Source organism: Emydura macquarii, unplaced genomic scaffold (assembly GCF_026122565.2).
Source record: "Emydura macquarii macquarii isolate MOO-44397 ecotype Brisbane River unplaced genomic scaffold, CSIRO-AGI_Emac_v2 contig_629, whole genome shotgun sequence".
NCBI classification, from domain to species: domain Eukaryota; kingdom Metazoa; phylum Chordata; order Testudines; family Chelidae; genus Emydura; species Emydura macquarii.
This window is the reverse complement of record NW_027130766.1, coordinates 6,734,822-6,757,738: the sequence shown is the minus strand read 5'-3', so window position 1 is coordinate 6,757,738 and position 22,917 is coordinate 6,734,822. Positions and strand designations below refer to the sequence as shown.

At 56.1% G+C, this 22,917-nt stretch overlaps 1 protein-coding gene across 1 annotated transcript in view; it reads left to right on the top strand.

The window, feature by feature from the left end:
* The first annotated feature begins 1,145 nt into the window (after nucleotides 1-1,145).
* Nucleotides 1,146-22,917, top strand: part of PLXDC1 (plexin domain containing 1) — a 42,298-nt gene continuing 20,526 nt past the window's right edge. The window contains exons 1-6 of the mRNA XM_067541198.1: nucleotides 1,146-1,827; nucleotides 10,483-10,655; nucleotides 19,738-19,881; nucleotides 20,417-20,486; nucleotides 20,948-21,070; nucleotides 22,515-22,633. Of these exons, the coding sequence (XP_067397299.1) occupies nucleotides 1,710-1,827; nucleotides 10,483-10,655; nucleotides 19,738-19,881; nucleotides 20,417-20,486; nucleotides 20,948-21,070; nucleotides 22,515-22,633 (747 nt within the window). The 5' untranslated portion in view covers nucleotides 1,146-1,709. The remainder of the gene's footprint in view (nucleotides 1,828-10,482; nucleotides 10,656-19,737; nucleotides 19,882-20,416; nucleotides 20,487-20,947; nucleotides 21,071-22,514; nucleotides 22,634-22,917) is intronic.

Genomic DNA, 22,917 nt, shown 5'->3' with positions numbered 1-22,917 from the left:
GTAGCAGGAAGCACTGGTCACTTCCACTGAGTGGAATCGATGTCTCTGTCAGCAGTGGTACACCATTTCAAACTGGGGCTTGTCTTCAGAGTGCTGGGAGGATCTGCAGAGATCTCAGCCAGGACTCTGCTCTGAGCTGTAGGGAAGGGTGCTGACTCTGGGGGGCAGGAGAGAGATCCCATCCCAGCCTCCCCTGGGAAGCCCCCACAGGGAGCGATTTACACAAGCCTATGCATGGTGCCACTGCCAAGCTCTGAAGGGAGAGGTGGTCTTGGGGGAAGATCAGCCCTTCAAGCTGGGCAGGGTCACTGGGGGATTCACCTCGCACAATGAGGGGGTGTCTGATACTGCCAGGACCCTGCTCAGGTGCCTCTGCTGGAGTTCAGGTTTACAGAGGCCTTGTGACCTACCCTGCCCAGCTTATGCAACTGGTGTGTGTATATGTGTGGGGTGGAGGTTGGAGGAGTGTCCCTACAACCTTTCCTTTCCCTTTGAACCTTCCCCCAAGGCAACATTTGCAGCTGAACTTGGTTCTCCCCATTCTGTGCAGGAGCTTCCAGCTGGGAGGAGGAGGTAGGTGGTGGCTGGGCGGTGCTGTTCCCTCTCTGGCTCTCTCCCTGAAACCTGCTGCCAGCTGTGAGGCTGGCATGGAATAAAATAACAGATGTTGCCTGGTGTGTTTGCTGGGAGGTTCCCTGGACTGGCTCCCCACGGGCAGCAGAACAGTTGGTGGTGTTATCAGCCGAGGCTTTGTTCCTGGAGCTGCTCTGACACCCTCTCCCTGGATCAAAAACATCAAACTCACTTCATGAAAGGTCTGGCTGTCTCCCCAGAGCTCCCTCCTCCTGCCGCAAATCTGCCAGGGGACAGAGCAGGTAGCTGCTTATTTTCACTATCCCTGCCACTGTAAAAGGACCCTGGTATCTGGCTTGTTCTCCAGCCGGGGGAAATATGTACCATTGCTTGCAATGACCATCCACCCACAGCCTGCCCCAGCCAGGGGAAGGAGGGTTATTATCACTTGTTATACAGCTGGGGAAACTGAGGCACAGAGAGAGGAAGGGAGATGCCTGTCATTAGACAGGGACTCAATGGTAGCGCTGGGACTAGACCCCACTAGTCCTGACTCACAGGCCTCTCCTGCTCTAACCCACCAGCCCCTACTCCCCTCCCTGAGCCAGGGATAGAACCCAGGCGTCCTGGCTCCCTGACACCACCCACCCTTGCCACTAGAGACCCTGTCCAGGGCTGACAACAAAACCCAGGCGTCCTGCTGAGTGAAGTCGGGGGCAGGGCGGTGCCGGAGGCCGCAGGGGGGGTGGATGGCAGAGCCGGGCTGAGCAGGGGGGCTGGGAAGCTGGCGCAGGAATGGAGGGGACGCCTGGGGCGCAGAGGGGGTCTGGCTCTGCGCTCTCCCGCTGCCGTGGCACCTAGACGCCAGCAGGGGGCACGAGCGCTCGCTCTTCCCGGGCTCAGTCTCTCCGGCACCGGCTGCAACGCGGGGCGAGCCCCGCCGGCCGCCGCTTCCCTGCGTGTGTCCGCCCCCCCCGGCCCCGGCCCCGGCCCAGTCCAGAGCCCGGGCTGTTGGGGCGCGGGGCGCGCTGCGCTGCGCTGCTGAGCCTGGACGGCCGCTGCCAGGGGCCGGAGCGGAGCCGGGGCTGTGGGGGGCGCAGAGGCGCCCAGGAGACCGCGGCCGGCCCGTGCCCAACATGAGATGGGGGCTCCTCCTGCTGCTCGCCCTGCTGCGCGGGGGGCCGGAGGCAGGTAGGGCACGGAAGGGGCAGCCCGCGGCAGGGCGCTGCACCGGCGTGCGTGGAAGTAGTGGACGTGAGTGCAAGTGCGCGTGAGTGTGCAGGAGGGAAGGCGTGTGGGGCTGAGCGCGGGGGGGCCGGGGGCGTGGAAGGGAGCGCACGGGTGGGCAGGGCGCGCCCGCGAGTGGGGCTGGGCACGGGGGACGTGCCCGCGCAGGAGGGGTGTGCACGAGCGCCCCCCGCGCGCGTGGGAGAGAGAAGCGGGCCGGGGGAGGGCGCGTGGACGGCCGCGGGGCGTGTCCGCTTTTCCACCCGCGGCAGCTCCACGGCTCTCCTCGGACGCCCTGGCCCCGGAGCCAGCCGGGCTTCTGCCGTGCACGGGCCGCCGGGGAGCTGGGCACCCGCCCCTGGGGGTCCAGGAGAGCGAAGCACCGGCGCAGGTGACCGAGGGAAGCTGTGGATCGCGGGCGGCGTGTCAGGACAGCTCAGACACACCCGTGCCAGGCGTGGTCTGGAGACACTGGGTGCCGCCTCCTGCAGGGCATGGACCAGGGGCCTCCCCAGATCCCTCAGCCCTGCCTTGCTACGATCCACCCCCCCCCCGCCTGTCACGAGTGTGCACGTTCTCAGCCTGCCCCCTGCCATCCCAGGAAAGGACAGGGCCCCGATCCTCGCCATCTGTCTCCATAGGGGGAGCGCGCCCGGCCCTTTCAGCGGGGTCTCTGAGCACAGTCCGGCCGGCCGGCGCTGGAGGCTTGGCTCAGGCAGCTCTGTGGCTCGGCCCCCGGCTCCCATCGCTTCCTGGCCTGACGCGACTGGCGGAGGTTGGTTGTGAAAAGGGGCAGCGCGGGCTGAATCTGCGCCCCGGTGGGGGCAGTGCCGGCTTCTCCTGCGTGCACAGAGGGCTCCGTTCCCAGGCGGGCAGAGAACTGGCAGTGGGCGGGAGCTCAGGCTGGGTGGCATGCCCGGCAAAGTGGACGGCAGAGCCCTCGTTCGGCCTGGTGTTTCCGCAGCGGGAGAGCGCCAACCATCTGGGCAGGTGATCTAGGCTGCAGGAAGCATAGGAAACAGGTGGCAGTGGGTTCTAGAGCGGGCGCTCTGATCCAGTGGGTTCTAGGTCACGCGGGAGGAGGGAGCAAAGGGGCGACAGGAATTGTGGGAATGGGAGCGGAGTGTCGGACTCCAGCGTGGATCCGGTGAGATGCAGTAGCACAGGTTCCAGAGCACGTAGGTAAGGAGCAAAATGCTGGAAGGAGGGCAGCCGGGAGATCATGGCTGATTGCGGAAGGAAGGGCCCTCCCCACTCAGAGAGGGCTGTGGGTCAAAGTGGGGGAAGACAGAGAGGAGCGGCAAGATCCCACCTGTGGCGGAAGGAGCAGAACGAGTGGCTGGATACCATGGTGTTGGGCATGCAGGGCGTCCAGAAATGCTGGGTCTCTGCAGCGTAGTTCAGCTACGAGACCGGATCGGAGGGCCAGAGCCACAGCTGATGTCGGTCACCAGAGCTGCAGCGACCCAGGGGCTGACCTGATCTCCGTGGAGGCGGCCAGGCCAGTTAAAATGGGAGATGTAGAGCTGGGGGAGCCGGCAGTGTGTGAACGAAGCTTGAGATCCGACCCGGAGCATCTCCTCCTCCCCCATTGGTAGCAGCTAAGACCCAGGGCCCTGCTGCACGGGGGACCTGGTTACCTGCCCGCCTCTCTCAGGCATCCGGCGGGAGGCTGGGGCATGGCGCCGATGAGACGCCCCTGGATGCCAGCACTTAGACAGCGTTGCTAGACACGTACCCTCGGCCTGGTTAGGGGCAGTCAATAAGATGTGTCCTCAGAGGCTGACCGTTAGGGACCCTCCATAAAGAGTTTTGTTTTCCCAAGGGCTGTGTGCCCGCCACCTCCCGCGGGGCAGGGTACAAGCAGACTCCCCAGCGTGGAATCATTGGCACTAAGGGGAGGTAAGTAGTAAATTCCCGCAGCGTCACGGCGGGAGGGGGCGGGAATCTGGCAGTGGGTCAGCCCGGTGGGGAGTGGTGGCCTGGCAAACGCCCTGGCTCCCAGGTGGCAGGCTGGGAGGTGAATCGCACGAGCGGGGGGTGGATCAGACCCACACACCGCTGACACAGGATCCTGCTGCCCCCCCCTCCCCAGCTGCCGTGGGAAGTGGATGGCGTGATTGACGCAGTCAAGGCTGGGGGCTCTGGCATGTTGCTCTCTTGTCTCACTCTGAAATCTCTCCAGCCAACGTGGGAGATGCAGGTTGGAGTTGAAGGGCAGCGGCAGGTCCATGTCTGGACTGGAATAGCCAGTGGGGGGGGGGGCTACGCACACAGCTGTCAATCACATATCCTGCAGCCCCCGTGCATTGTGCGGCAGGGGAGGAGTGCTGGGCAAGCCCCTGCGGGTCTGTGGCAGAGATGTCAGTGTGATGGATAGGGAAGCTGTTTGGAGGACTCCAGAGGTGGACGCTGAAGGGGAAACGTGGTGCTGAATGGGGAGCATGATTTTTTGGGCGGGGGAGGAAAGACATACTGTGCATCACGACCAGGTTCCGAGGAGGGACCTAATGGGTGGTCTGTAGGGCCTGCGTTGCTGCTTAGCAGCTAGTGCATCCCACACCAGAGCTGGCTGCATTTAAGCAGCGAGTGAAGCGATGTGTGGCGGGAAGCTACCTCCCAGCACATGGCCTGGCTGCAAGAAGGGGTGTGGGAAGAGGTGGGAGACCCCTGGCTGAGCTGGGAGTGATGGGTTCTGACGGCTGCTGTGGGCCTGTTGTCCGAGGTGCTGGGGCATTTTCAGGCTACTCTTGGCTCCCGTTTCTAGGGACCATCCAGGAGCTGGGAGGAGGCTGAGTGTCCCTCTCAGTATGGAGTCATGCAGTACCAGTTACATCTCAGAGGGCTGCTGACATTTACAGATCGAGGTGCGGAAGGAGCAGTTCACGCCGCAGCCGGAGTTTGTGGAGGAAATTGGAGCCTCTGTGGGTTGCTCACTCAGTTAATCAAGGCTTGTTAGCGACACTCCTAATTGAAACAAAAGGCTCTGCTCTATGCAGCTGTGTCAGGCCTCCATCTGCAGGAAGGGAGTCAGGGATTTGAACCTGGGGCGTGGGTGGGTAGCCATGGGAGGGGAAGCAGGACTCAAAGGTGGGTCTGCCATAAAGGCCAGGGATTCAAGCCCTGCCCTCCCCCTGCCATTTCAGAGCACAGGCTGTTACTAGCCTGATATCAGCAGTGCCACCTCGGGCAGGTCCCTTCCTTGCTGTGTGCCTCGGTTTCCCCATCTGTAATACGTGCAGTGCTTTGAGATCTACGGTTAAAAAGCGCTAGCCACGAACTATGTGTTGTTGTTACCCTGTGTTTGGAGACAAGACAGGCCGGGCCAGGGACGTTGGAAGGATTTTGCTGGTTATCTGTCTCCTGGGATGCTAAAAACAAGAACCAAGGCTGTAGGTGGTGGCAGAGCCAATCTACGGCTGCTAGCCGTGGAAGGATGAGCTCGTGGCTAAATCTCAGTGCAGGGGGGTGCGGTTCTCTGGCCCGTGTCACCTCAGAGATCAGACTAGTCCATCTGAAGCCTCTGCCACAGACTCTGCCTATGAGCTGGAGTCAACGCGCCTGAGCCAAAACCCCTGGGCCCCATCGCTGGGTATCTGGCTCCCAACTTCCTGGCTTTGGCAGGTCTCTGAGCAATGGATCTAGGCCAGAACTGACCCCAAGTCTCTCCACCTGGGCGGAAATCCAGATCGACGTGGGGATCTGAGTGTCATTGCTCTGGCTCAGCCCCAGGGGAAACTCCCGGGCCAGGAGGGGCTGCTTCCCACCCAAGCGAGCCGGGTGCAGTAGCGTCCCGCGACCCAGGGACTGAGCAGCGCCAGCGGGGTCCCCGGGGCGAGGAGGGAGCGGCTGCTTCTTGCGAGCGGCGCCCTGCGTGGGGAGCTGCGGCTGGAAGCTGCAACGTGCGTGTAGCTGTGAGGGAGTTGGCGCGATGCCCTCTGCTGAGCACGCGAGGCCGCTGCCTTGGCTGGAGGCTTCGAGGCCGTGAGGGGTGAGGCAGACGCCCAGCTGTACACAATATTTCTGCAGCGGCAGCAGGGATTTAATGCCGCGGCGCCCGATCGTGACCCTCAGAGCCCGCGACTCATCACACGCAAGGGGCTGCGCTGCGCCGCCCCCGGGAGTGGGGGGTGTAAGGGGAAATGGGCTGCACGATGCACAGGTGGCTACTGGCTTCCCAGCTTACTTCGCATGCACCGGCCAGGGCAGGCGGGAAAAAGGCGAGCCGGGTCGGTGGGATCCCGGTGCGGCTGCGCCGTGGGGGGGGGAAAGGCAGGAGGGCATTCTAGGCTCGCGCTGGGGGCGCGACAGGCGGAAAAAAGGCAGGAAGGGCTTGCGCTGCGGGTGCGACAGGCGGAAAAAAGGCAGGAAGGGCTTGCGCTGCGGACGTGACAGGCGGAAAAAAGGCGGGAACGTCTTGTGGGCTCGCGCTGCGGGTGCGACAGGCGGAAAAAAGGCGGGAAGGGCTTGCGGGCTCGCGCTGCGGGCGCGACAGGCGGAAAAAAAGCGGGAAGGGCTCGTGTTGCGGGCGCGACAGGCGGAAAAAAGGCGGGAAGGGCTTGCGGGCTCGCGCTGCGGGCGTGACAGGCGAAATAAAAGCGGGAAGGGCTCGCGCTGCGGGCGCAACAGGCGAAAAAAAGGCGGGAAGGGGTTGTGGGCTTCCTTTGCATGCACTTGCCAGGGACGGGCGGAAAAAAGTCGAACCGGTAGTTGGGCTCGCGGTGCAGCTGCAACATGTGGAAAAAACAGGAAGAGCTTGTGGGCTAGCGCTGTGGGTGCAACAGGAGGAAAAAAGGCGGGAAGGGCTTGCGGGCTCGCGCTGCGGGCGCGACAGGCGGAAAAAAAGCGGGAAGGGCTCGTGTTGCGGGCGCGACAGGCGGAAAAAAGGCGGGAAGGGCTTGCGGGCTCGCGCTGCGGGCGCGACAGGCGGAAAAAAGGCGGGAAGGGCTTGTGGGCTCGCGCTGTGGACACGACAAGCGAAAAAAAGCGGGAAGGGCTCGCGCTGCGGGCGCAACAGGCGAAAAAAAAGCGGGAAGAGGCTGTGGGCTTCCTTTGCATGCACTTGCCAGGGACGGGCGGAAAAAAAGCGAACCGGTAGTTGGGCTCGCGGTGCGGCTGCAACGTGGAAAAAACAGGAAGAGCTTGTGGGCTAGCGCTGTGGGCGCGACAGGCAGAAAAAAGGCGGGAAGGGCTTGTGTGCTCGCTGCGGGCGCGACAGGCGGAAAAAAGGCGGGAAGGGCTTGCGGGCTCGCGCTGCGGGCGCGACAGGCGGAAAAAAGGCGGGAAGGGCTTGCGGGCTCGCGCTGCGGGCGCGACAGGCGGAAAAAAGGCGGGAAGGGCTTGCGAGCTCGCGCTGCGGGCGCGACAGGCGGAAAAAAGGCGGGAAGGGCTTGCGCGCGCTGCGGGCGCGACAGGCGGAAAAAAGGCGGGAAGGGCTTGCGAGCTCGCGCTGCGGGCGCGACAGGCGGAAAAAAGGCGGGAAGGGCTTGCGGGCTCGCGCTGCGGGCGCGACAGGCGGAAAAAAGGCGGGAAGGGCTTGCGGGCTCGCGCTGCGGGCGCGACAGGCGGAAAAAAGGCGGGAAGGGCTTGCGGGCTCGCGCTGCGGGCGCGACAGGCGGAAAAAAGGCGGGAAGGGCTTGCGGGCTCAGGCTGCGGGCGCGACAGGCGGAAAAAAAGCGGGAAGGGCTCGTGTTGCGGGCGCGACAGGCGGAAAAAAGGCGGGAAGGGCTTGTGGGCTTCACATTCACCTGCCAGGGCAGTCAGTAGAAAGCAGAAATTCTTGGTTCTGACCTTGTTCATGTCACTTGCTGGGTTCTGCTGAGTGGGTGATTGTGCACCTTGTGTAGTTTTGCACAGGCAGCAGTCACTGGTTAGCCCATCTTCCAAATGGGGGGGGGGGGGCTGTGAGACTGGAGCGAGGGCCATCTGCAGAGCTGTGGGGCCGGGGAGCCCAGGGCTGGGGTGGTGGAGGGAGGGCTGTGGGATGGGATTAAGGGACGTGGGCAGAGAGACTTGGGGGCCCAGCAGCTGCTGTCATCGGCACTGCAAGAGCCGGATGGGAACAATTCACCATAGCATTGCTCACGTGAATCCTAAATCCAGCCAGGGCCCGCAGGACAGGTCTGGAATTGGAGGAGCAGGGGTGGGGGATGGTAGCAGGGAGGACAGCTGGCTGCCAGGTTAGCTGGGGGTTGGGGTAGGACTGTGGATGGAGTGCCTCCTGGTGGCTGTACAAGCTTCCTGCAGTGGAGAGGGAAGGGAGGTGTCGGGATCTTGCTGCTGTCACCCAGGTTAGGGGAGGGGTTCCCATCTAGCACTGGGGCCGAGCAGCCCCAACCCACCATGGCTTAGACTGAAGGGGGTGTTGTGCCCCACCGGTTTTGGGTTCCCAGGCCCTCAGTCCGTCTCTCCCCAGAGCCCCCGTGGCTAGCTAAGTGCAGGCTTCGCCAGTGAGGCCAGGCTGGACCAGCTGCTGGGCGGGGCACGTCCCAGAATAACAGGCCGCGGCTGGGGCCATCGTCCATGTGGGCAGGGGAGTGTCCCAGCCTGGTTGCAGGGCCTGGCGTCAGCTCGTTAGCAAATCCGTTAGCTTGCTGACCTCACGGCCCTACGGCATCCCGGGGTGCAAGGAGGGAGCAGGAGGAATCCTGGATCCTGTCACTCCTGCTCCCCGCCGGAGGGGCCGGGTCAGCGCAGCCACCGGGGATGTCAGCAGGGGGCTGCTCCTCCCATCTCATCTGTGACTCCCCTGCCCTGTGGTCTGAGCCTTTCGCAGATGTGCCACTCTGACGCTGTCCCGCAGCTGCCTTCACTGTTAGCGAGGCGCCGGGGTGCACAGAAATCGTTGCCGATTTGCTCACAAGTTGCTTTTCATTCTCTCTGCCCTTTTGCTCTGCTGTTCTCTCAGGCCATGGGGAGCAGGGACACATGGGACAGGCCAAGCTGTGAAATTCCCCCTCCCCTTTCCCTTCCATGCCCACTCTGCTTTGTTGATGATCTCCACCCCTTCCTGTCCCATCCCTGGGCTCCCCACGCACAGCTCTGCCAATGCCCCTTGATTGCAACCTGCAACCCCCTCTTCTTTCCCTTTCCCGGGTCTCTCCTTAACCAAAGCTGCCCATCGTGCTGCACGGCGTGCATGGCTTTTAAGGTGGAGAGAAATATCCAGTTGCATGCTGTTTGGACCATGACGCCTATTTTGTTTCAGATCAAGGCTTTGCTGTAGCGGCTTTCCTTGAAGCTCCATCCTCCCCGTTCCCCAGGAAGGTGGGAGCAGAGGCCGGAGCGGGAAAGAAGCGTGTGGGAGGGAATTAGAAACACATTTATTTCTGAACTGTAAACTTGGACTGTCTACAGGACACCAACCTTGAGGCATCAAGCCAGGGGGGGTTCATAACAACAAAGAGCGACATTCCAATGGGAGAGCAGGGGGAGGGTGGTGAACTGTACCCGAAAGAGTGCCCTGAACTGATAGCATGTGACATGACGGGCCCTTGTTATTCTGCCCAGCTGTGGTTCCCCCTGTGGTGCATAATACAGATCTCGCTCGATGGATTGGCAGAGAGGATCTGAGCGTGTTCTTCTGCTAGCAAAGAGTTCTGGCTCTCTCATTCACGCTGTAGCAATTCATGCTTTTAGTTCTCACTTCAATCCCTGGGATGGTGGCCAAGATGGCCCGGATGTGTACCTGTGTCAATGTGCAGAATTGTGTAGCCCGGTGTGTGTGTGTTCATCACCTACTCCTTCAGCTCCAGAGTTTCTCCACAAGCATTGTTCCTTCTCCTTCACACTCTTTCTCACTGCAATCCCAGTGCCCAGTCCTTGGGGGTGTTAATTTGTGTTACCAACACACCCTGCTCGGGCAGCTTGCCACAGGCTGCTTTTGTGCAAGACACGTGTCACCACAATACATTGTGCTGGAAAGTCCATCTGGTCAGGAGTGGGTGTGTGTCTGTGTTTTGTATGGAATTCTGTGTAGGTGTGTTAGGGAGGTGCGTTTTGTGGGTTTTTAGTAGAGAGTGTGTGTGTGTATGCCTTGTGTTTTGCTGTTGTGTGTATGTGTTTTGTATGTCAGGTTTTTAATAGAGTTAAAGATATACATATGTCCGGTTGTTTTGCCTGAATGTTAATGTTTGTGTGTGCGTTGGATGCCTGTGCACCAGAGTCCCATGTGTGTACGTTTGGATGTGTGTGTCAGCTGTCTTGGCTTTGGTTTTGGTGGTGTACTTGCCAGATGGCTGGGCTAGTTGTATCATGAATGTGATTGTGAGTTTCTGCATTGGGTGTGGAAGTGTGTGACTGTGCAGGCAGCTGTTGTGGGTCTGGCTGGGGCACACATCGGGGGTGAGCAGGCAGGGGTTGGGGTCTTGCTGCGGCATGTCCCGAGTCCCGAAGCGCCCTTTGAACTCCCGCACCACCCCCGAGCCCAGCTGGCATGCTGTCCTGGAGCTCAGGACACTGTCTGTAGGCCCTGGCTGATAGGGGAAGGGATTACTCAGCCGGAGGCCCAGGCAGCCTTTCCAGCATAAACAACTGCACAGTGTGGGGAGGGGCAGTGCAGGGAATGCGAATTGGCAGTTCTGGGGTGGAAGATGGTATTTGATCCCCAACCTAGACTACCTACCTCACTGGCTCCTTCTGCCATGGACATGCTGATTCCCCCTCCCCATGTGTGCTCCACAGGACACCTCCATGGCAGATCCTCAGAGCAGGGAGCAAGGACGGAGCTGCTGGTGGGCTGGAGGCGGAAGACGCGGGAGAGTGTGCTGGAGACCGACAAGACCCGCATCAGCCAGGACCCGGTAGGAGGCAGCCTGGTCATTGACACCCTGCCAGACAATGAGACGCAGATCGTGGTGAGTTGGCGTGGAGTGTACACTAAACTGCTTCCTCCCCCTAAGAGCATCGGGGTGGTTTTGGCCTTCGCATAGATCGTGTGTGCTCTGAAACGCCACAGAAGAGAGCCATCCGTGTGAAGGTGGTGGTGATGAGAATTGCATGAACGCCACGAGAGCCACATGTGACACACACATGACCTGGCAATTTGCAGGGCATGATGAGAGCCACATCAATGCCACATGCAATGCGTGTGGCTCCGTCCAAAAGTCACGTGTGTGATCCAACCGCTCAAAGGCCACCACGAGAGCCACGTGTGACTCAGCAAATGTTACCAGAGCTACGTAGCTTCCACATTGCACCCCCACGCATGGTCCAGCCCGGTGAAGATTGTAACAGGGCCGCTCATCCCTTCAGGGCTGGGGCTGATTGCAGAATCAGAATGGGGGAAAGCAGGGTGATTGCCCTACAGCAATCAGCAAAGTGGGAGATGAGTGCAGGAAAGTGAAGAGAGGGCAGGGAATATGAAGGGCTCCAGCAGGGAAAACACTGAGACCAAGAAACCTAGAGGCTACTCTGTGGAAACCCAGATGGAGTTGGAACCTAGAAGTTTGGGGGCCTAGAGACTGGTATCAGAGGGCTAAGCTCCAGCTAAGAAGAGCTGGGATGAGGGGTTGTGAAAACAGTCTGCACAGAAAGCTTGTTAAGAGCTATTTTAGTTATTCAATCATCATTGTGAGCAGTTCTTAAGGGGCCTGCCAGAGGGGGGTTAAAAAGGGCAGGGTGCCTGTCAAGTGACTTCTGGCCACGAGGGAGTACTCAGAAAATGGCCACCCTGCTACACAGGTTTTGATGAAAGATGCGTAGCTGCCATGAGCTGTCCTTGTTCATGGTTCATGTTGTGATGGAAACAATGTCAATTTCGTTGAGGACACCCAGCTAGACCTGTGTCCTGAGCTGAGGAGCACATCCATGATACATGTGTTCCATGACCGGCCTGCTCTCTTTCCCAACTGGCTGTGTCAGCCTGGCCAAGGTTCTGTGGTTTCCCCTTGCGGTTTGACCTCTGGATTATTTCAGTCTTGGGAAGGAAGTTGGCGCGTAAGCTGGTAGGCGAGTGTTGCCAGAGAGTAATTACACCCTGAAGTAAAGATAGCAGGGGGCAGCAGCTATGCATGCTACAAGTGGGACAGGGCACTGAGTTTCTTGCTTTCACAAAATCTGAACAGTTGGGCTTTAATGGGCATCATCCAAGAGGCTGGACTCCCTGGGGGCCCCCTCAGGATTTACCCAGAACATCAGCCTCTCCTCTGCAATGTCCCTCCTGGGGTTTGGCTAAAAGATGTGGGAGGCCTTTCACTAGCTCTGTCAATGTCCTGTGCCATGACTTGCAGCAGCACCCCTGCTTTCCAGTCCAGCCCTTGCTCCCCAGCTCAGCTGCCCCGTCTAGAAAGGGTTATCTCTTTCCCCCCATGGGCATAGTGCAGTGAGTGAGTGAGGGGGTATTTCACTGCTCTGGTGGGGGGACGGGACAATTCCCCCACCCTCACTTGCATGGAGGTTTCAGCTTTAATAAAAAGAAACGAATTAGGTTACAATGCAGCTCTGCAGCTGCGGTGTGTGGAGGAGAATTAGGGAGTCAGCATTTCATCTGGTCCCCCTGAGCTGCCACCTCCTCAATCTGCCCCACCATGTGGAATAATCTACTTCTCTCTCTCCTTCCCGTTTTCGATCCACAGCTGGAGGAGTGGTAATTGGGGGGGGAAAGGGTCAGGGTGCCATTCTTCTTCCCCGCCACCAGTGGAACCTCAGCTCCTCTTGCCCCTGTCCTGCCCCCCCCCAGATAGCATCACCCTCACCTGCATGACTTGGAGGTAAGAAGGATGCTATGGCGTTAATGGAATTTACCCCCTTCCAGACTGTTGACCTTAGGTTCTGTTTCTTCCATGCACCTCCTTCCCCAGAGTAACTTGTTCCCCTTCTCTGTGCACAGACCAGCCCTGCTCCCATTAGCACCTCGGTACAGTATCACTGGGCTTCCAGCAGCTCTGTTGCCTATGCTCCCCCTGCCTCCTTAGACCAGCTGGGATCTGAAGTGCTTGCCCCAAGTGTGGCTGGGATAGGCAATGGAGGATGATGGGGGTTGGGGTGGAGACTGCTGGCTGTCTAGCTACTCATGGGTGCTGCTCCTTAGGAGAGGCCCGGGGAGGTGGGGGAATGAATTGCTCCTGCATCCACATTTATGGGAATGATCTTGTTCTGCCCCAATGCAGAGGTAGCCCCTTGATTTAAAATTTGATTGAACAAATTAGCGGCTGGCTGGCAGCATTTTCTTAATTTGGATGTATGCTGTCAAATTGGAAAAGGCCCTGGCAGGAGGAGAGGGTGGTTCCAGGTGGGCTGGCTCCGGGAGTGATGGTCTTGGAGCAAAAGGGCAGAAAGGCAGGAGCACAGCTGGAGTAGAGAGAACAGGAGGGTAGCCTGGGCTGAGCTTGTAGCTGAATGCAGGATCCACCTGTGTTCTAGAGCAGGGAGCGCTGCTGATAACGAAGGCTGTAGCTACTGCAGGCTGCTTCCTGAGGGATCCCACAAGGTTCTTACATCCAGGGCGAGCTTAATTATGTGACCTTCAGTTATCTACAGCTCCCTGTTATCTGAGACGGGGTCACGGGTCCCTCAGCAATGAGGAAAATTTCCCCAGTTACCCAAGATCCCCGTGGTCCAAATATGTATTTAGGACATTTGAATAATGAAGGTTAGATATGCTTGAATCACTTCATCTAGCACTGAGACGCAGCCGCCTGAGGGGTGAGACGAGGCAGCTGGTTAAAGACAGATTGCTCATTCAGTGCAAGAGATGCAACCATCTCTGGGGTGAGATGGGGCAGCTGTTCATGCAAGAATTGCTCACTCAGTGCTGAGGTGCAGCCACCTCTGGAGTGAGACATGGCAGCTGGTTATACAGAGATCACTGAGAAGCAATTGCCTCTGGGGTAGCGGGGAGTGGCATGGCAGCTATTTATACAGCCATCACTCACCCAGTACTGGAATGCAGCCACCTCTGGAGTGGGACATGGCAGCTGCTTAACGGCCATGGAGCGGCACTTCAGTATAGTTTACAGCAGGAAGCAAAGTATCTCCTCAGTGTTTGCAACTGCCGGACAATTGAGGCCAGCAAGATACCTGGGGTAGTACCCCTGCTATTGCAAAAAGGGCTGTGGGCTCTTTCATGACCACAAATGGTTGGGTTTTCTAGTCAGAGCACCTGCTCCCAACACACTGGGGCACTGACTTGAAGGGAAGAGTGCCCCCCAGTGAACCCCCAGCAGTTCCATTGCATCACTGCTGCAAGACTCCAGAGGTCTCTCTGCTGATGCAGTTGATCTGGGGAGAGATGTCCTAATCAAAAGCCCGGGGTGGCATTCAGGGAGGTGGGGGGTATGCCCAAAGGGTGGGGCTCTCTGGCTTGATTGTGTGGGAGATTTCCAGCACCCGGATCGATGGCACTTTGGTGGGGTTGGAACTAGAGTGGAAGCTGCAACCCAAGAAATGAGAGAGAATTTAAATTAATTAAAATCAATAGGGAAAATGTGTTGCACATGTTAATGGCATCATGATGTTTACACTCCAGCCAGGGCTCTGCTGTCAGGTCACTTTATTTTAAGGCTTTAACTGACATGCTGGAAGATTTCGGCTGCCATTCGGGGGCTGAATGTAATATGTAAAGCAGTGAAAAATAGATCTGCAGCTCTGGGGCCTGGCTCCCTCCTCACACTCCACTAGCAGGGACTGCAGCAGCCTGAGCCCCCCCCAGCATCTTTTTTTTCCTTCTGCTTATTTGTGTATCCAAACGTTCTCTTTAATTCCTCCTGTAACCAAAGCAAGGTGACAGCTTGGGACATAATTATGATTCAGAGATGAGGTCATGAGGATGGCTGAGAATTCCACACAGAGGCAGCCAGCTCTCGTTCCCACACTGGCTGTTTATATTTTTCCCACTTTATTGGGAACACATTGGAAAGGATGGGGGCAGCAGAGCAGGAGTGATGAGGACTCATTTGGCCCCTTCTCTTGCTTACGCAATTGAACATCCCTTGGGTAAAATGAGCCCTTTGGAGTAGAGTCACTTCTGGATTCCTCCGTCCGCCTCCATACCCCTTTCAGGCTTGCTTGGAACACAGTGTCCCTTGGGGATGGTGATGGTGTGAAAGACCAGAGCCCAGCAATCTTGGTAACGGAGACAAGAAGCTAGCCTCACACAACCCAAAAGGAGGGGGAAGCCATTTCTACCCCTATCTTGCTGATAATCCTGCCTCAGAAAAGTCAGTCTGGCTGGGATCCCAGTTTACACTGGCATGAGACTGCATTTAAGGCTAGAGGGGGCTACGCTGGATTTATGCTGGCGCAAACAAATCAAAACCTGGCCTGCTGTCAAGATGTAAACCATCCACCAGATCATGGAGTCCTTGATCGATAGCTAAATCCAGTCTGGGGAATCCAGTGTGACTCCCATTTAACCCTGGTATTAACTGGGGGGAGGGAGGATTCTGCTTCCGGTTACTCCGGTAAATCCATCCAGCAGGCTTCTTTGTGCAGTTACTGAGCAAATGTTGGCAGCCTTGAACAGAAGCTTTCCCCGCTCTCTCTGCTGCAGAATGCTGGGGTGAGCTGCTGGAGTTGTGTGGAGGGCCAGATCCTGAGCTGATGTAAATTGGCAATGAGTGCACTGGGGCTACCCTGATTCATGCCAGCTGGGGATCTGGCCCTCAGAGTAAATGGGGCTATGCTGATAGACCCTTGCTGATGATCTGGCTATGTGTGCATGCATGTGCAAGTGTAGGTTTGGGTGTTGGTAGGGCTGCCCTAAGCCTTTTGCCTTCCAGGGTGGAAAACATTTTCGATGCACACCTCTGTGCCTGGAGTGTCTGAGCCAAAACCAATCCCCCTTCTCCCCTCCATGGCCAGCCAATCAGGAAAGCAAAAAAACACCCCCCAAAAAGGTGCAGTAGTCTGACACTCCCCTGGAAGTTGGCACCCAGGGTGACCATCCTGCTTGCCTGCCCCTAAACAAGCTCTGTGCCTTGAAGGTTATTTTAAGGTTTAGGATCCCATGTGTTACCCCAGCAGAGCAGACTAACAGTCCCTCTAGTCCAGTCTCTAACAAAGGCGACTGCTGGATGCTTCCGAGGAAGCCATATTTTTTATCCCACAATTGTACAATGCTCCCCATTGTGCTGAGAGACCCCAGTGGGAGTCATATTCAGAACATCTCAACATTTCCAGTGCTGGGAGAATTCTTCCCACCATCTCATCCACCAAGAGCTTGTATCCCTTGTTGCTGTATTCCTTGCTAGAGTTGTGCTGATGCAATTCTCATTCACATTAATGTCCGCTCCTCCTGCTCAACTATTTACCTCACCAATATCCTGCAGCAGGGAGTTCCGCAGGTTAGCTGCATGTTGTATTAAGATATTGCTTTTCATTTGCTGTTGTGTGCTGGTGCTGGCGTTCGATAGCCGCAGCTGCATGTTTCTCTTGCTTTGCAGTAGGTTGCAAGACATCCTTGCTGCTAGCAAAAGCAGGGCAAGGGCAGCAGTGTGGTCCAGTGGCTGAGAGCCAGGACTCCTGAATTCTATTCCCAACTCTGCCAATGCCTCTCTCCTGTGTGGACTTGGGCAGGACACACCACCTGTCCGTGCCTCAGTTTCCCCTACCACCTGTGTCTGTCCTGCCCATTTGTAAGCTCTTCATGGCATGGGCTGCCTTTCACTGAGTGTCTGTATAGCGGAACCCTGATCTTGGGAGTGACCGTTAGGAGCTACTGTAATAAAACCAGTAAGATCACAGTGTGTCTAATCCCTGTCTTTCCCTTGACTTCAACAGGCTCTGGAGCAGAGGTGAGTGGGTTACTGGAACAGAGAGACACTGACTTGTATGGTTAAAACGCAAGCCTGGGCTCTGTCACTGACCTACTGTGGGCAAGTGATTTCCCTGCTCTGTGCCTCAATTTCACCACCTGTAAGATGGAGATGCTGCGAGGCTTCAATCACGCCCACAAATCACTTTGAGCTGCTGGGTGGCAGGCACTGGAGAGGAGTGAAGGGTTAATTTATTTCACAAGGAAAGGGCTAGGGGAGCATTTCATATAACGATGAGGATGGCTTTGTTTTTAAGTGAGACAGATTTCACTGGATTTTTGCTGAAGCAGAAAAAACTGTGCATTAAATTATTTTAATAGAGTTTCTGCTGTGTTCCTCTCCGCATCTTGCAGGGCTGGAGAAGGCTCTCTGGGAAATATACCAGACCATTCAAGTCAGGAGTGTTTTTTTTTCCGCTGTTAATGTTACAAATTTTATTTTCTCTGCCTTTCTGCTGCTTGTAAATTCCACAGTCTTCCATTGTGCCCAGTTACAAAGTGAAGGGAAGAGGGGTGGATTGATGGGGAGCGAGGACAGCTGGAATAGCAGGGTAACAGGCATGGGGTGGGGGGCAGGCACAGATAGTAGGAGATGCTGCAGGTCAGGGTTAGGGGATGTCACAGATCTATATGGGGAACAGGACTAGAATAGCAGGGGCTGTCACAGTTCAGAGCTGAGCATGTAGAAATTCCTATGAGACAGTGTTGGAGGAATCCCAGGGCTGGGAGAACAGGAGGCCAGAACTAGATTGCAGGCTGCTCGGGGCCCTGTCCAGAGGGATCACGCAGGGGGGACTCAGGACACACAGGCCTTTGTGCGTGTTCTTTCTTTGCCCATCAGCCACTAGTGGATGCTACATTGACTCCAAAGGAGACTGTCCTTATAGCCATGCTAGTTCCAGGCACAAGAGATGGGAAAGTAGTGGGGAGAAAAGCCTGGACCCCGAAATCAGCAGCTGCTGATGCAAGACCTTGGTGGGGTCCACAGTGGACGGTGCTGAAAGGGGGAGCCGAATGGGTCTATCTGGAAACCTGGGGGCAGTGGCCCTATTGCTGATATCTGAGCCATCAGGGAGGGGAAGTAGCTGGGAGGCGTGTGTTGGGGGAAAGGGTCAAACAGGAGAGGAGGAGACTGTAAAGGCAAAGGGGACATCTTAGTTCATTATCAGCCATCACAACCTGCTGTCAGTGAGGCGCCTGGCATGGCCTCTGAGCAGGTGAGTGGCATCTTCCCAGTTGACATGAAGACACCTCCCGTTTCCCAAAGCGTGAAGCAGCCTCCCCAACAAGAGTCAGCTTCCAGCTGGGCCTCCAGCAGGTTGCATACAGCCACAATTAGGAAGCTAGCCTCTGAAATTTGGTGTCTCCCTTGGCATGGCCGGGCCTGTCAGTGCCCTCTCTGGGACGGGTCAACAAGGTTCATGGGCCGAGCAACTGATTTATTACACCACCTGTGGGGATGGGTTATGCCAGCTCTTCTGCAGAAGGGCTCTCCTCAAGAGTTGCATAGCATTGCTATGGCAGAGCTGGCCACAGAAGCCAGGACTCCTGACTCTGAGCCTCGTGCTGTGTGCTGTTAAATGATTGCAGCGTCCAGAAAACACTGCCTTTTGGTGCCATCATTTTTACGGGTGCGCAAATGTCCAGGTGCAGCCAGGTCTCCAGGAAACTGGTATTGCTACAGCAATCTCCAGGCAGCGGCCACAGAATTACAAGCATCAAGCCCATGGGTGTGTGGTTCATTTGATAGATTCATGATCAGCAGATCAGAAGGGTCACATCAGGTTTCTTGGCAGAGTTCCTCTGTGCCCCATACCTCAGGTTTGTCAGCTATCTAGGGATGAAGCAGGAGTCCATGGAGAGGAAGTGTTGTCTAGTGATTAGAGCAGGAGGCAGGGAGTTCTGTTCCCAGCTCTTGGACGGAGAGTGGAGCAGAAGGAGCAGATGCCAGCACTCCTGAGTTCTGTTCCCAGGTTTGCCACTGAGATGCTGTGTGACCTGGAGCTTGTCACGGAGCCCTTTGAGTCTCAGTTTCCCCATCTGTAGAATGGCTATAGCAATATCTACTTCCCAAGGGTACTCTAAAGTTTAGTTCATTATCTGAGATCCTTGGATAAAAAGGCAGTCTCTAATTACTGTAGGATTAATAATGATATTTGGTTATCCTCTTCTATTCTGCCTTCCTCATGCTATTATCAATAATAAGACTGCACTGTGGCCTAATACACTGTGCAGGGAACTGGGAGCCAGGAACAACCTAGGCCTCATCCTACTGCAACCACCAGTTTCCTTCTTGCAGCCTCTCTGTAGCTCAGTTTCCCCATCTGCACCAAGGGGATATTAAGACCTACCTCTCAGAACTGTGGTAAGAAATAGGTCTGGGGAGTTGAGCTTTGAGGAAAGGGGAGTGAGGTTCATAGACCTTTTTTTAAGATCAGAAGGAACCATTAAATCATCTTGTCTGACCTCCTGCATAACAGGTCAGACTCAGAAGGATTTCCCTCAGTTCCCCCTGTATGAAGCCTAATAACTTGTGTTTGACTAAAGCACCTTCCAGAAAGGCAGCCGGGCTGGCTTTGAAGACAGCAAGAGATGGAAAATCCACCCGTTCCCTGGGAGTTTGTTCTATTGGTCAGTCACCCGCAGTGTGAAAAATTTGTGCTTTGTTTCTAATTTGAATTTCTCTGGTTTTAACATGCAGCCATTGGTTCTTGTTCAGCCTTTCTCCACTAGATTAAAGAGCCTTTTAATAGCTGGTATTTTCTCCCTGTGAAGGTATGTGTGTGCCATAAGCAGGTCATCTCCCAATCTGCCTTCTTCTAAACTAAACCGATTTAACTGTTCACATCTCTCAGTGTAAGACATCTCTGCTTCTCTATTCATTTTTGCAGCTCTTTCCCACACCCTCTCCAATCTTGTAACATCCTTTTTAAAATATGGACATCAGACCTGGGTGCAAGATTCCAGTGTCAGTCTCACCAATGCCCTAGTCAAAGGTAAACCCCCTCCTTGCTTGTACTCGCTACTCCCCTGTTTATGCACTGAAGGATCATCTTTGCCCATTTTGCCCTGGAAGCTCCTGTTGGTTCAAAACCTGGGTGCAGTTTTTATGCCTTGGGGCTTGCCACCTCAATCCTTGTCATTCTCACCTGCTAACCCCCTCCATCTCCGCTCTGTGGCTGCAGGAAGACAACCATAGCTACTACATATCACGGTTCTACGGGCCGGGTGAGGTGCGCAGCAAGGAACTCTGGGTCAACGTGGCAGAAGCCAACAGCAGCCAAGTGAAAGTCCATGGGATCCTGTCCAACACGCACAGGCAGGCCTCGGTGAGCCTCCACCCCTCTCTCCGCTTAACTGCTGCCGTCCTTGCATGGGGCATCTGCCACACTGGTGACCCAGACGTATTTCCCTAGCAGCCTCAGGGACTTCCTGACCTGGGGCACTAGCTCCTTGCCTAGAGCTGTGATGATCTCCCCACACCTCCTATGCCAGCACAGGAGAGAGACAGGCTAGAGCCGAGCTTTGCCCTCTGCAAATACCTGCTACGTGTTCAGCAAGGCTGGGCCCATTCCAGCTGGATTCCAGTTCAGGTGTTTCTCCACCTCTGACCCTAAGTGGGGTCTGACCCAATGGGCACAGATATCCCAGGCAGGGCTCAGCATGTCTTGGAAGGAGAGTACACTTCTCTCTAGTGCTGTCTGCCCCTGTGTCCCCCTCTGCTTTAACCCACCTCCCTGTGAGCAGCACCACCTGCCTCTCCAAGACACCCATGAGCAGAGTCTCAGCCTTGAACGTGATCAATGTGGCACTTCCCAGCATTGCTCCCACACTGACACTGCCCTCCCTCCCTGTCTACCACAGAGAGTCATCCTATCCTTTGACTTCCCCTTCTATGGCCATCACCTGCGGCAGATCACCATAGCGACAGGAGGTGAGTGAGGCATTGCAAGGCTGCGTTTACCCAGCTTACCCAGATGTGCTGACAAGCAACATCCACAGGAGAGGCAGTGAGGCCTAGTAAGCTGACTTGGGTGCCTCTAACCTGCCTCCCCTCCCACATCCTAATTCCAACTTTGCTACTGATGCATGGGATGGCCTTGGGCAAGTCTCTTCTGCTCTCCGTGCTTCAGTTTAGCCCACTGTAAAATGGGACTTATTCACACATCACAGGGAGTTATGAGGTCAAGTCTGAATGGTATCATGACACCAGAACCTGGGATCCAAACTGCCTAAGCTTCAGGGTACTTCAGTTCGGGCCCAACTCTAGGCAAGGGCAGTGGCGGGGCCAAGGGTGAGGGGATGGGGGGGAAAACTGGGAAGGGATGTCCCGTGGCAGTGTGGTGGGGGAGTAGGGATGGGTACGTAAATTGCCTTCCCTTGCTCTCACTCCAGGTTTCATCTTCATGGGGGATGTCATTCACCGCATGCTAACGGCCACCCAGTACATCGCACCCCTGATGGCCAACTTCAACCCCAGCTACTCCCGCAACTCCACTGTCAAGTACTTCGACAATGGTGAGCTGCTCTCCCAGCTCTTGCCTGCTGGATCTGCAACACACAAAGCCCCTGGGGTTCTTGGCTGTTTCTCAGCACCTGAACCAGGAATTTCGAGACCATTGGGCAGTGCTCGTCCCTGCAAAACAGGGAGAAGACCCAGCTGAGACAGCAACCGAAAGTGCCCAGGGGGCAAAGTGCTGAGAACACACCGTTCAGGGCCTGGTACTGCTTTGGCCTCTGGCATCTCAACCTGGCTCAGTCCAGGGTACACAAACAGTGCTGCATGGTGGCTGAATTTATGCCCCTGCTTTGAGGCTGAAGAGGGGTGTGCGTGTGTGTGTCTGAGAGAGAGAACGAGAGAAAGAAATGTGTGTCCCTGTGAGCGTGATATGTCTCTGTGCATCCTTGTTTGTGTGTCGTGTATCTCTGTGTATGACGTGTGTCTGTGTGTGATGTGTGTCCATCTCTTTGACATGTCTGTCTTGTGTGCCATGTCTGTCCCTTTGTGTGATGTGTCACTCTGAGTGAAATGTGTGTCCATGTGATGTCTGTCTGTGTTCCTGTATGTGTGATGTGTCACATATGGCCCAGGGCATGTCTCTGCATGTGTGTTTGGAGGATTAGCAGCAGAGCTGGTATAGCTGGTATGTTTCCCAGACCTGAAGAAGAGCTCTGCATGGCTCAAAAGCTTGTCTCTCTCACCAACAGAAGTTGGTCCAATAAAAGCATTACCCTGTCTTCCTTGTCCCACAACTTCACACACCTGCTCCAGCCACAGTCTCTCAGCCTCTTACCACCTCTACTCCCCACCCGGCAATGCACCACACACACACGCAAACTCAATGTTGCACAACCAATTTGGCCACAGCCAAGATTTCCTGGAACTCATGAGAGTAATTTGGGATCGGATGATCCAGGTTTTATTCCCTCCCCTTATCTCAGTGATATGGAGATGGCCTCTTCTTTTGCCACATGAGGCACTCCAGATCCTCCTCTTTTGAAATTTGCAGCCCATGTTTTTCAGCAGACCCAGGGCTGAGCTCCGAATAAACATCCTGATTTTTGGTGCTCACTAGAGCTTCCTAAGGGGGTTACCCAGCCCTAAAATGTTAAAACTAAATACAATGTGGAACTGATTGTTTATCCTAAGTAGTTAACACTCATTTCAAGGGACCATTCAAGGTGAAGTGGCCAGTTAACACCTCTAGATTCAGGCTGTGTGTGGTTTGGTTGTGGTTGAGGGCTGCAGTTTTTTTGTTTGTTTTGGAGGGGTTTTTGTGTGCAAGTGGTACATGGGGAGTGTGTCTGTGTGATGTGCATGTGACTGCAGTGAGATTGTCACAGCTAGTACACTGTGTCTGTGGGAAGGCTGTTGCAAATGGTGCACAGGGGTGATGAAACTGACCCCTGAAATTTTCCATGCTGACTCTTGCCCCACTGTGGTATCTCCTCTTTCCTGTAGGGACGGTATTTGTGGTACAGTGGGACAATGTCTATCTTCAGGGGAAGGAGGACATTGGCAGCTTCACGTTCCAGGCTGCTCTGCACAGTGATGGGAGAATCGTCTTTGGTTACAAGGAGGTGAGTGGACCCAGCTGCTTGGGGCATGGTTTTTGTAGGGTGCTGTGCACCCATGGCCAGATGGGGGAGGGAGTGTGGGAGACAGAACATAAACCCCACCAAGGAAAGACAAAGCAGGCTGGGTTAGTGACCATGGAGTCCCTGACCCTATCCTTCCAATGGGGCTATGAGAGGGTCAGTTGCTGTGGCTGCTCCCATGTGGAGAAGACTCACTGCATCCTCCGATCATGCTGGGCTCAGCAAGTGCAGGGACTCCAATACCCAGATGGACCTCCAAGCAGAGA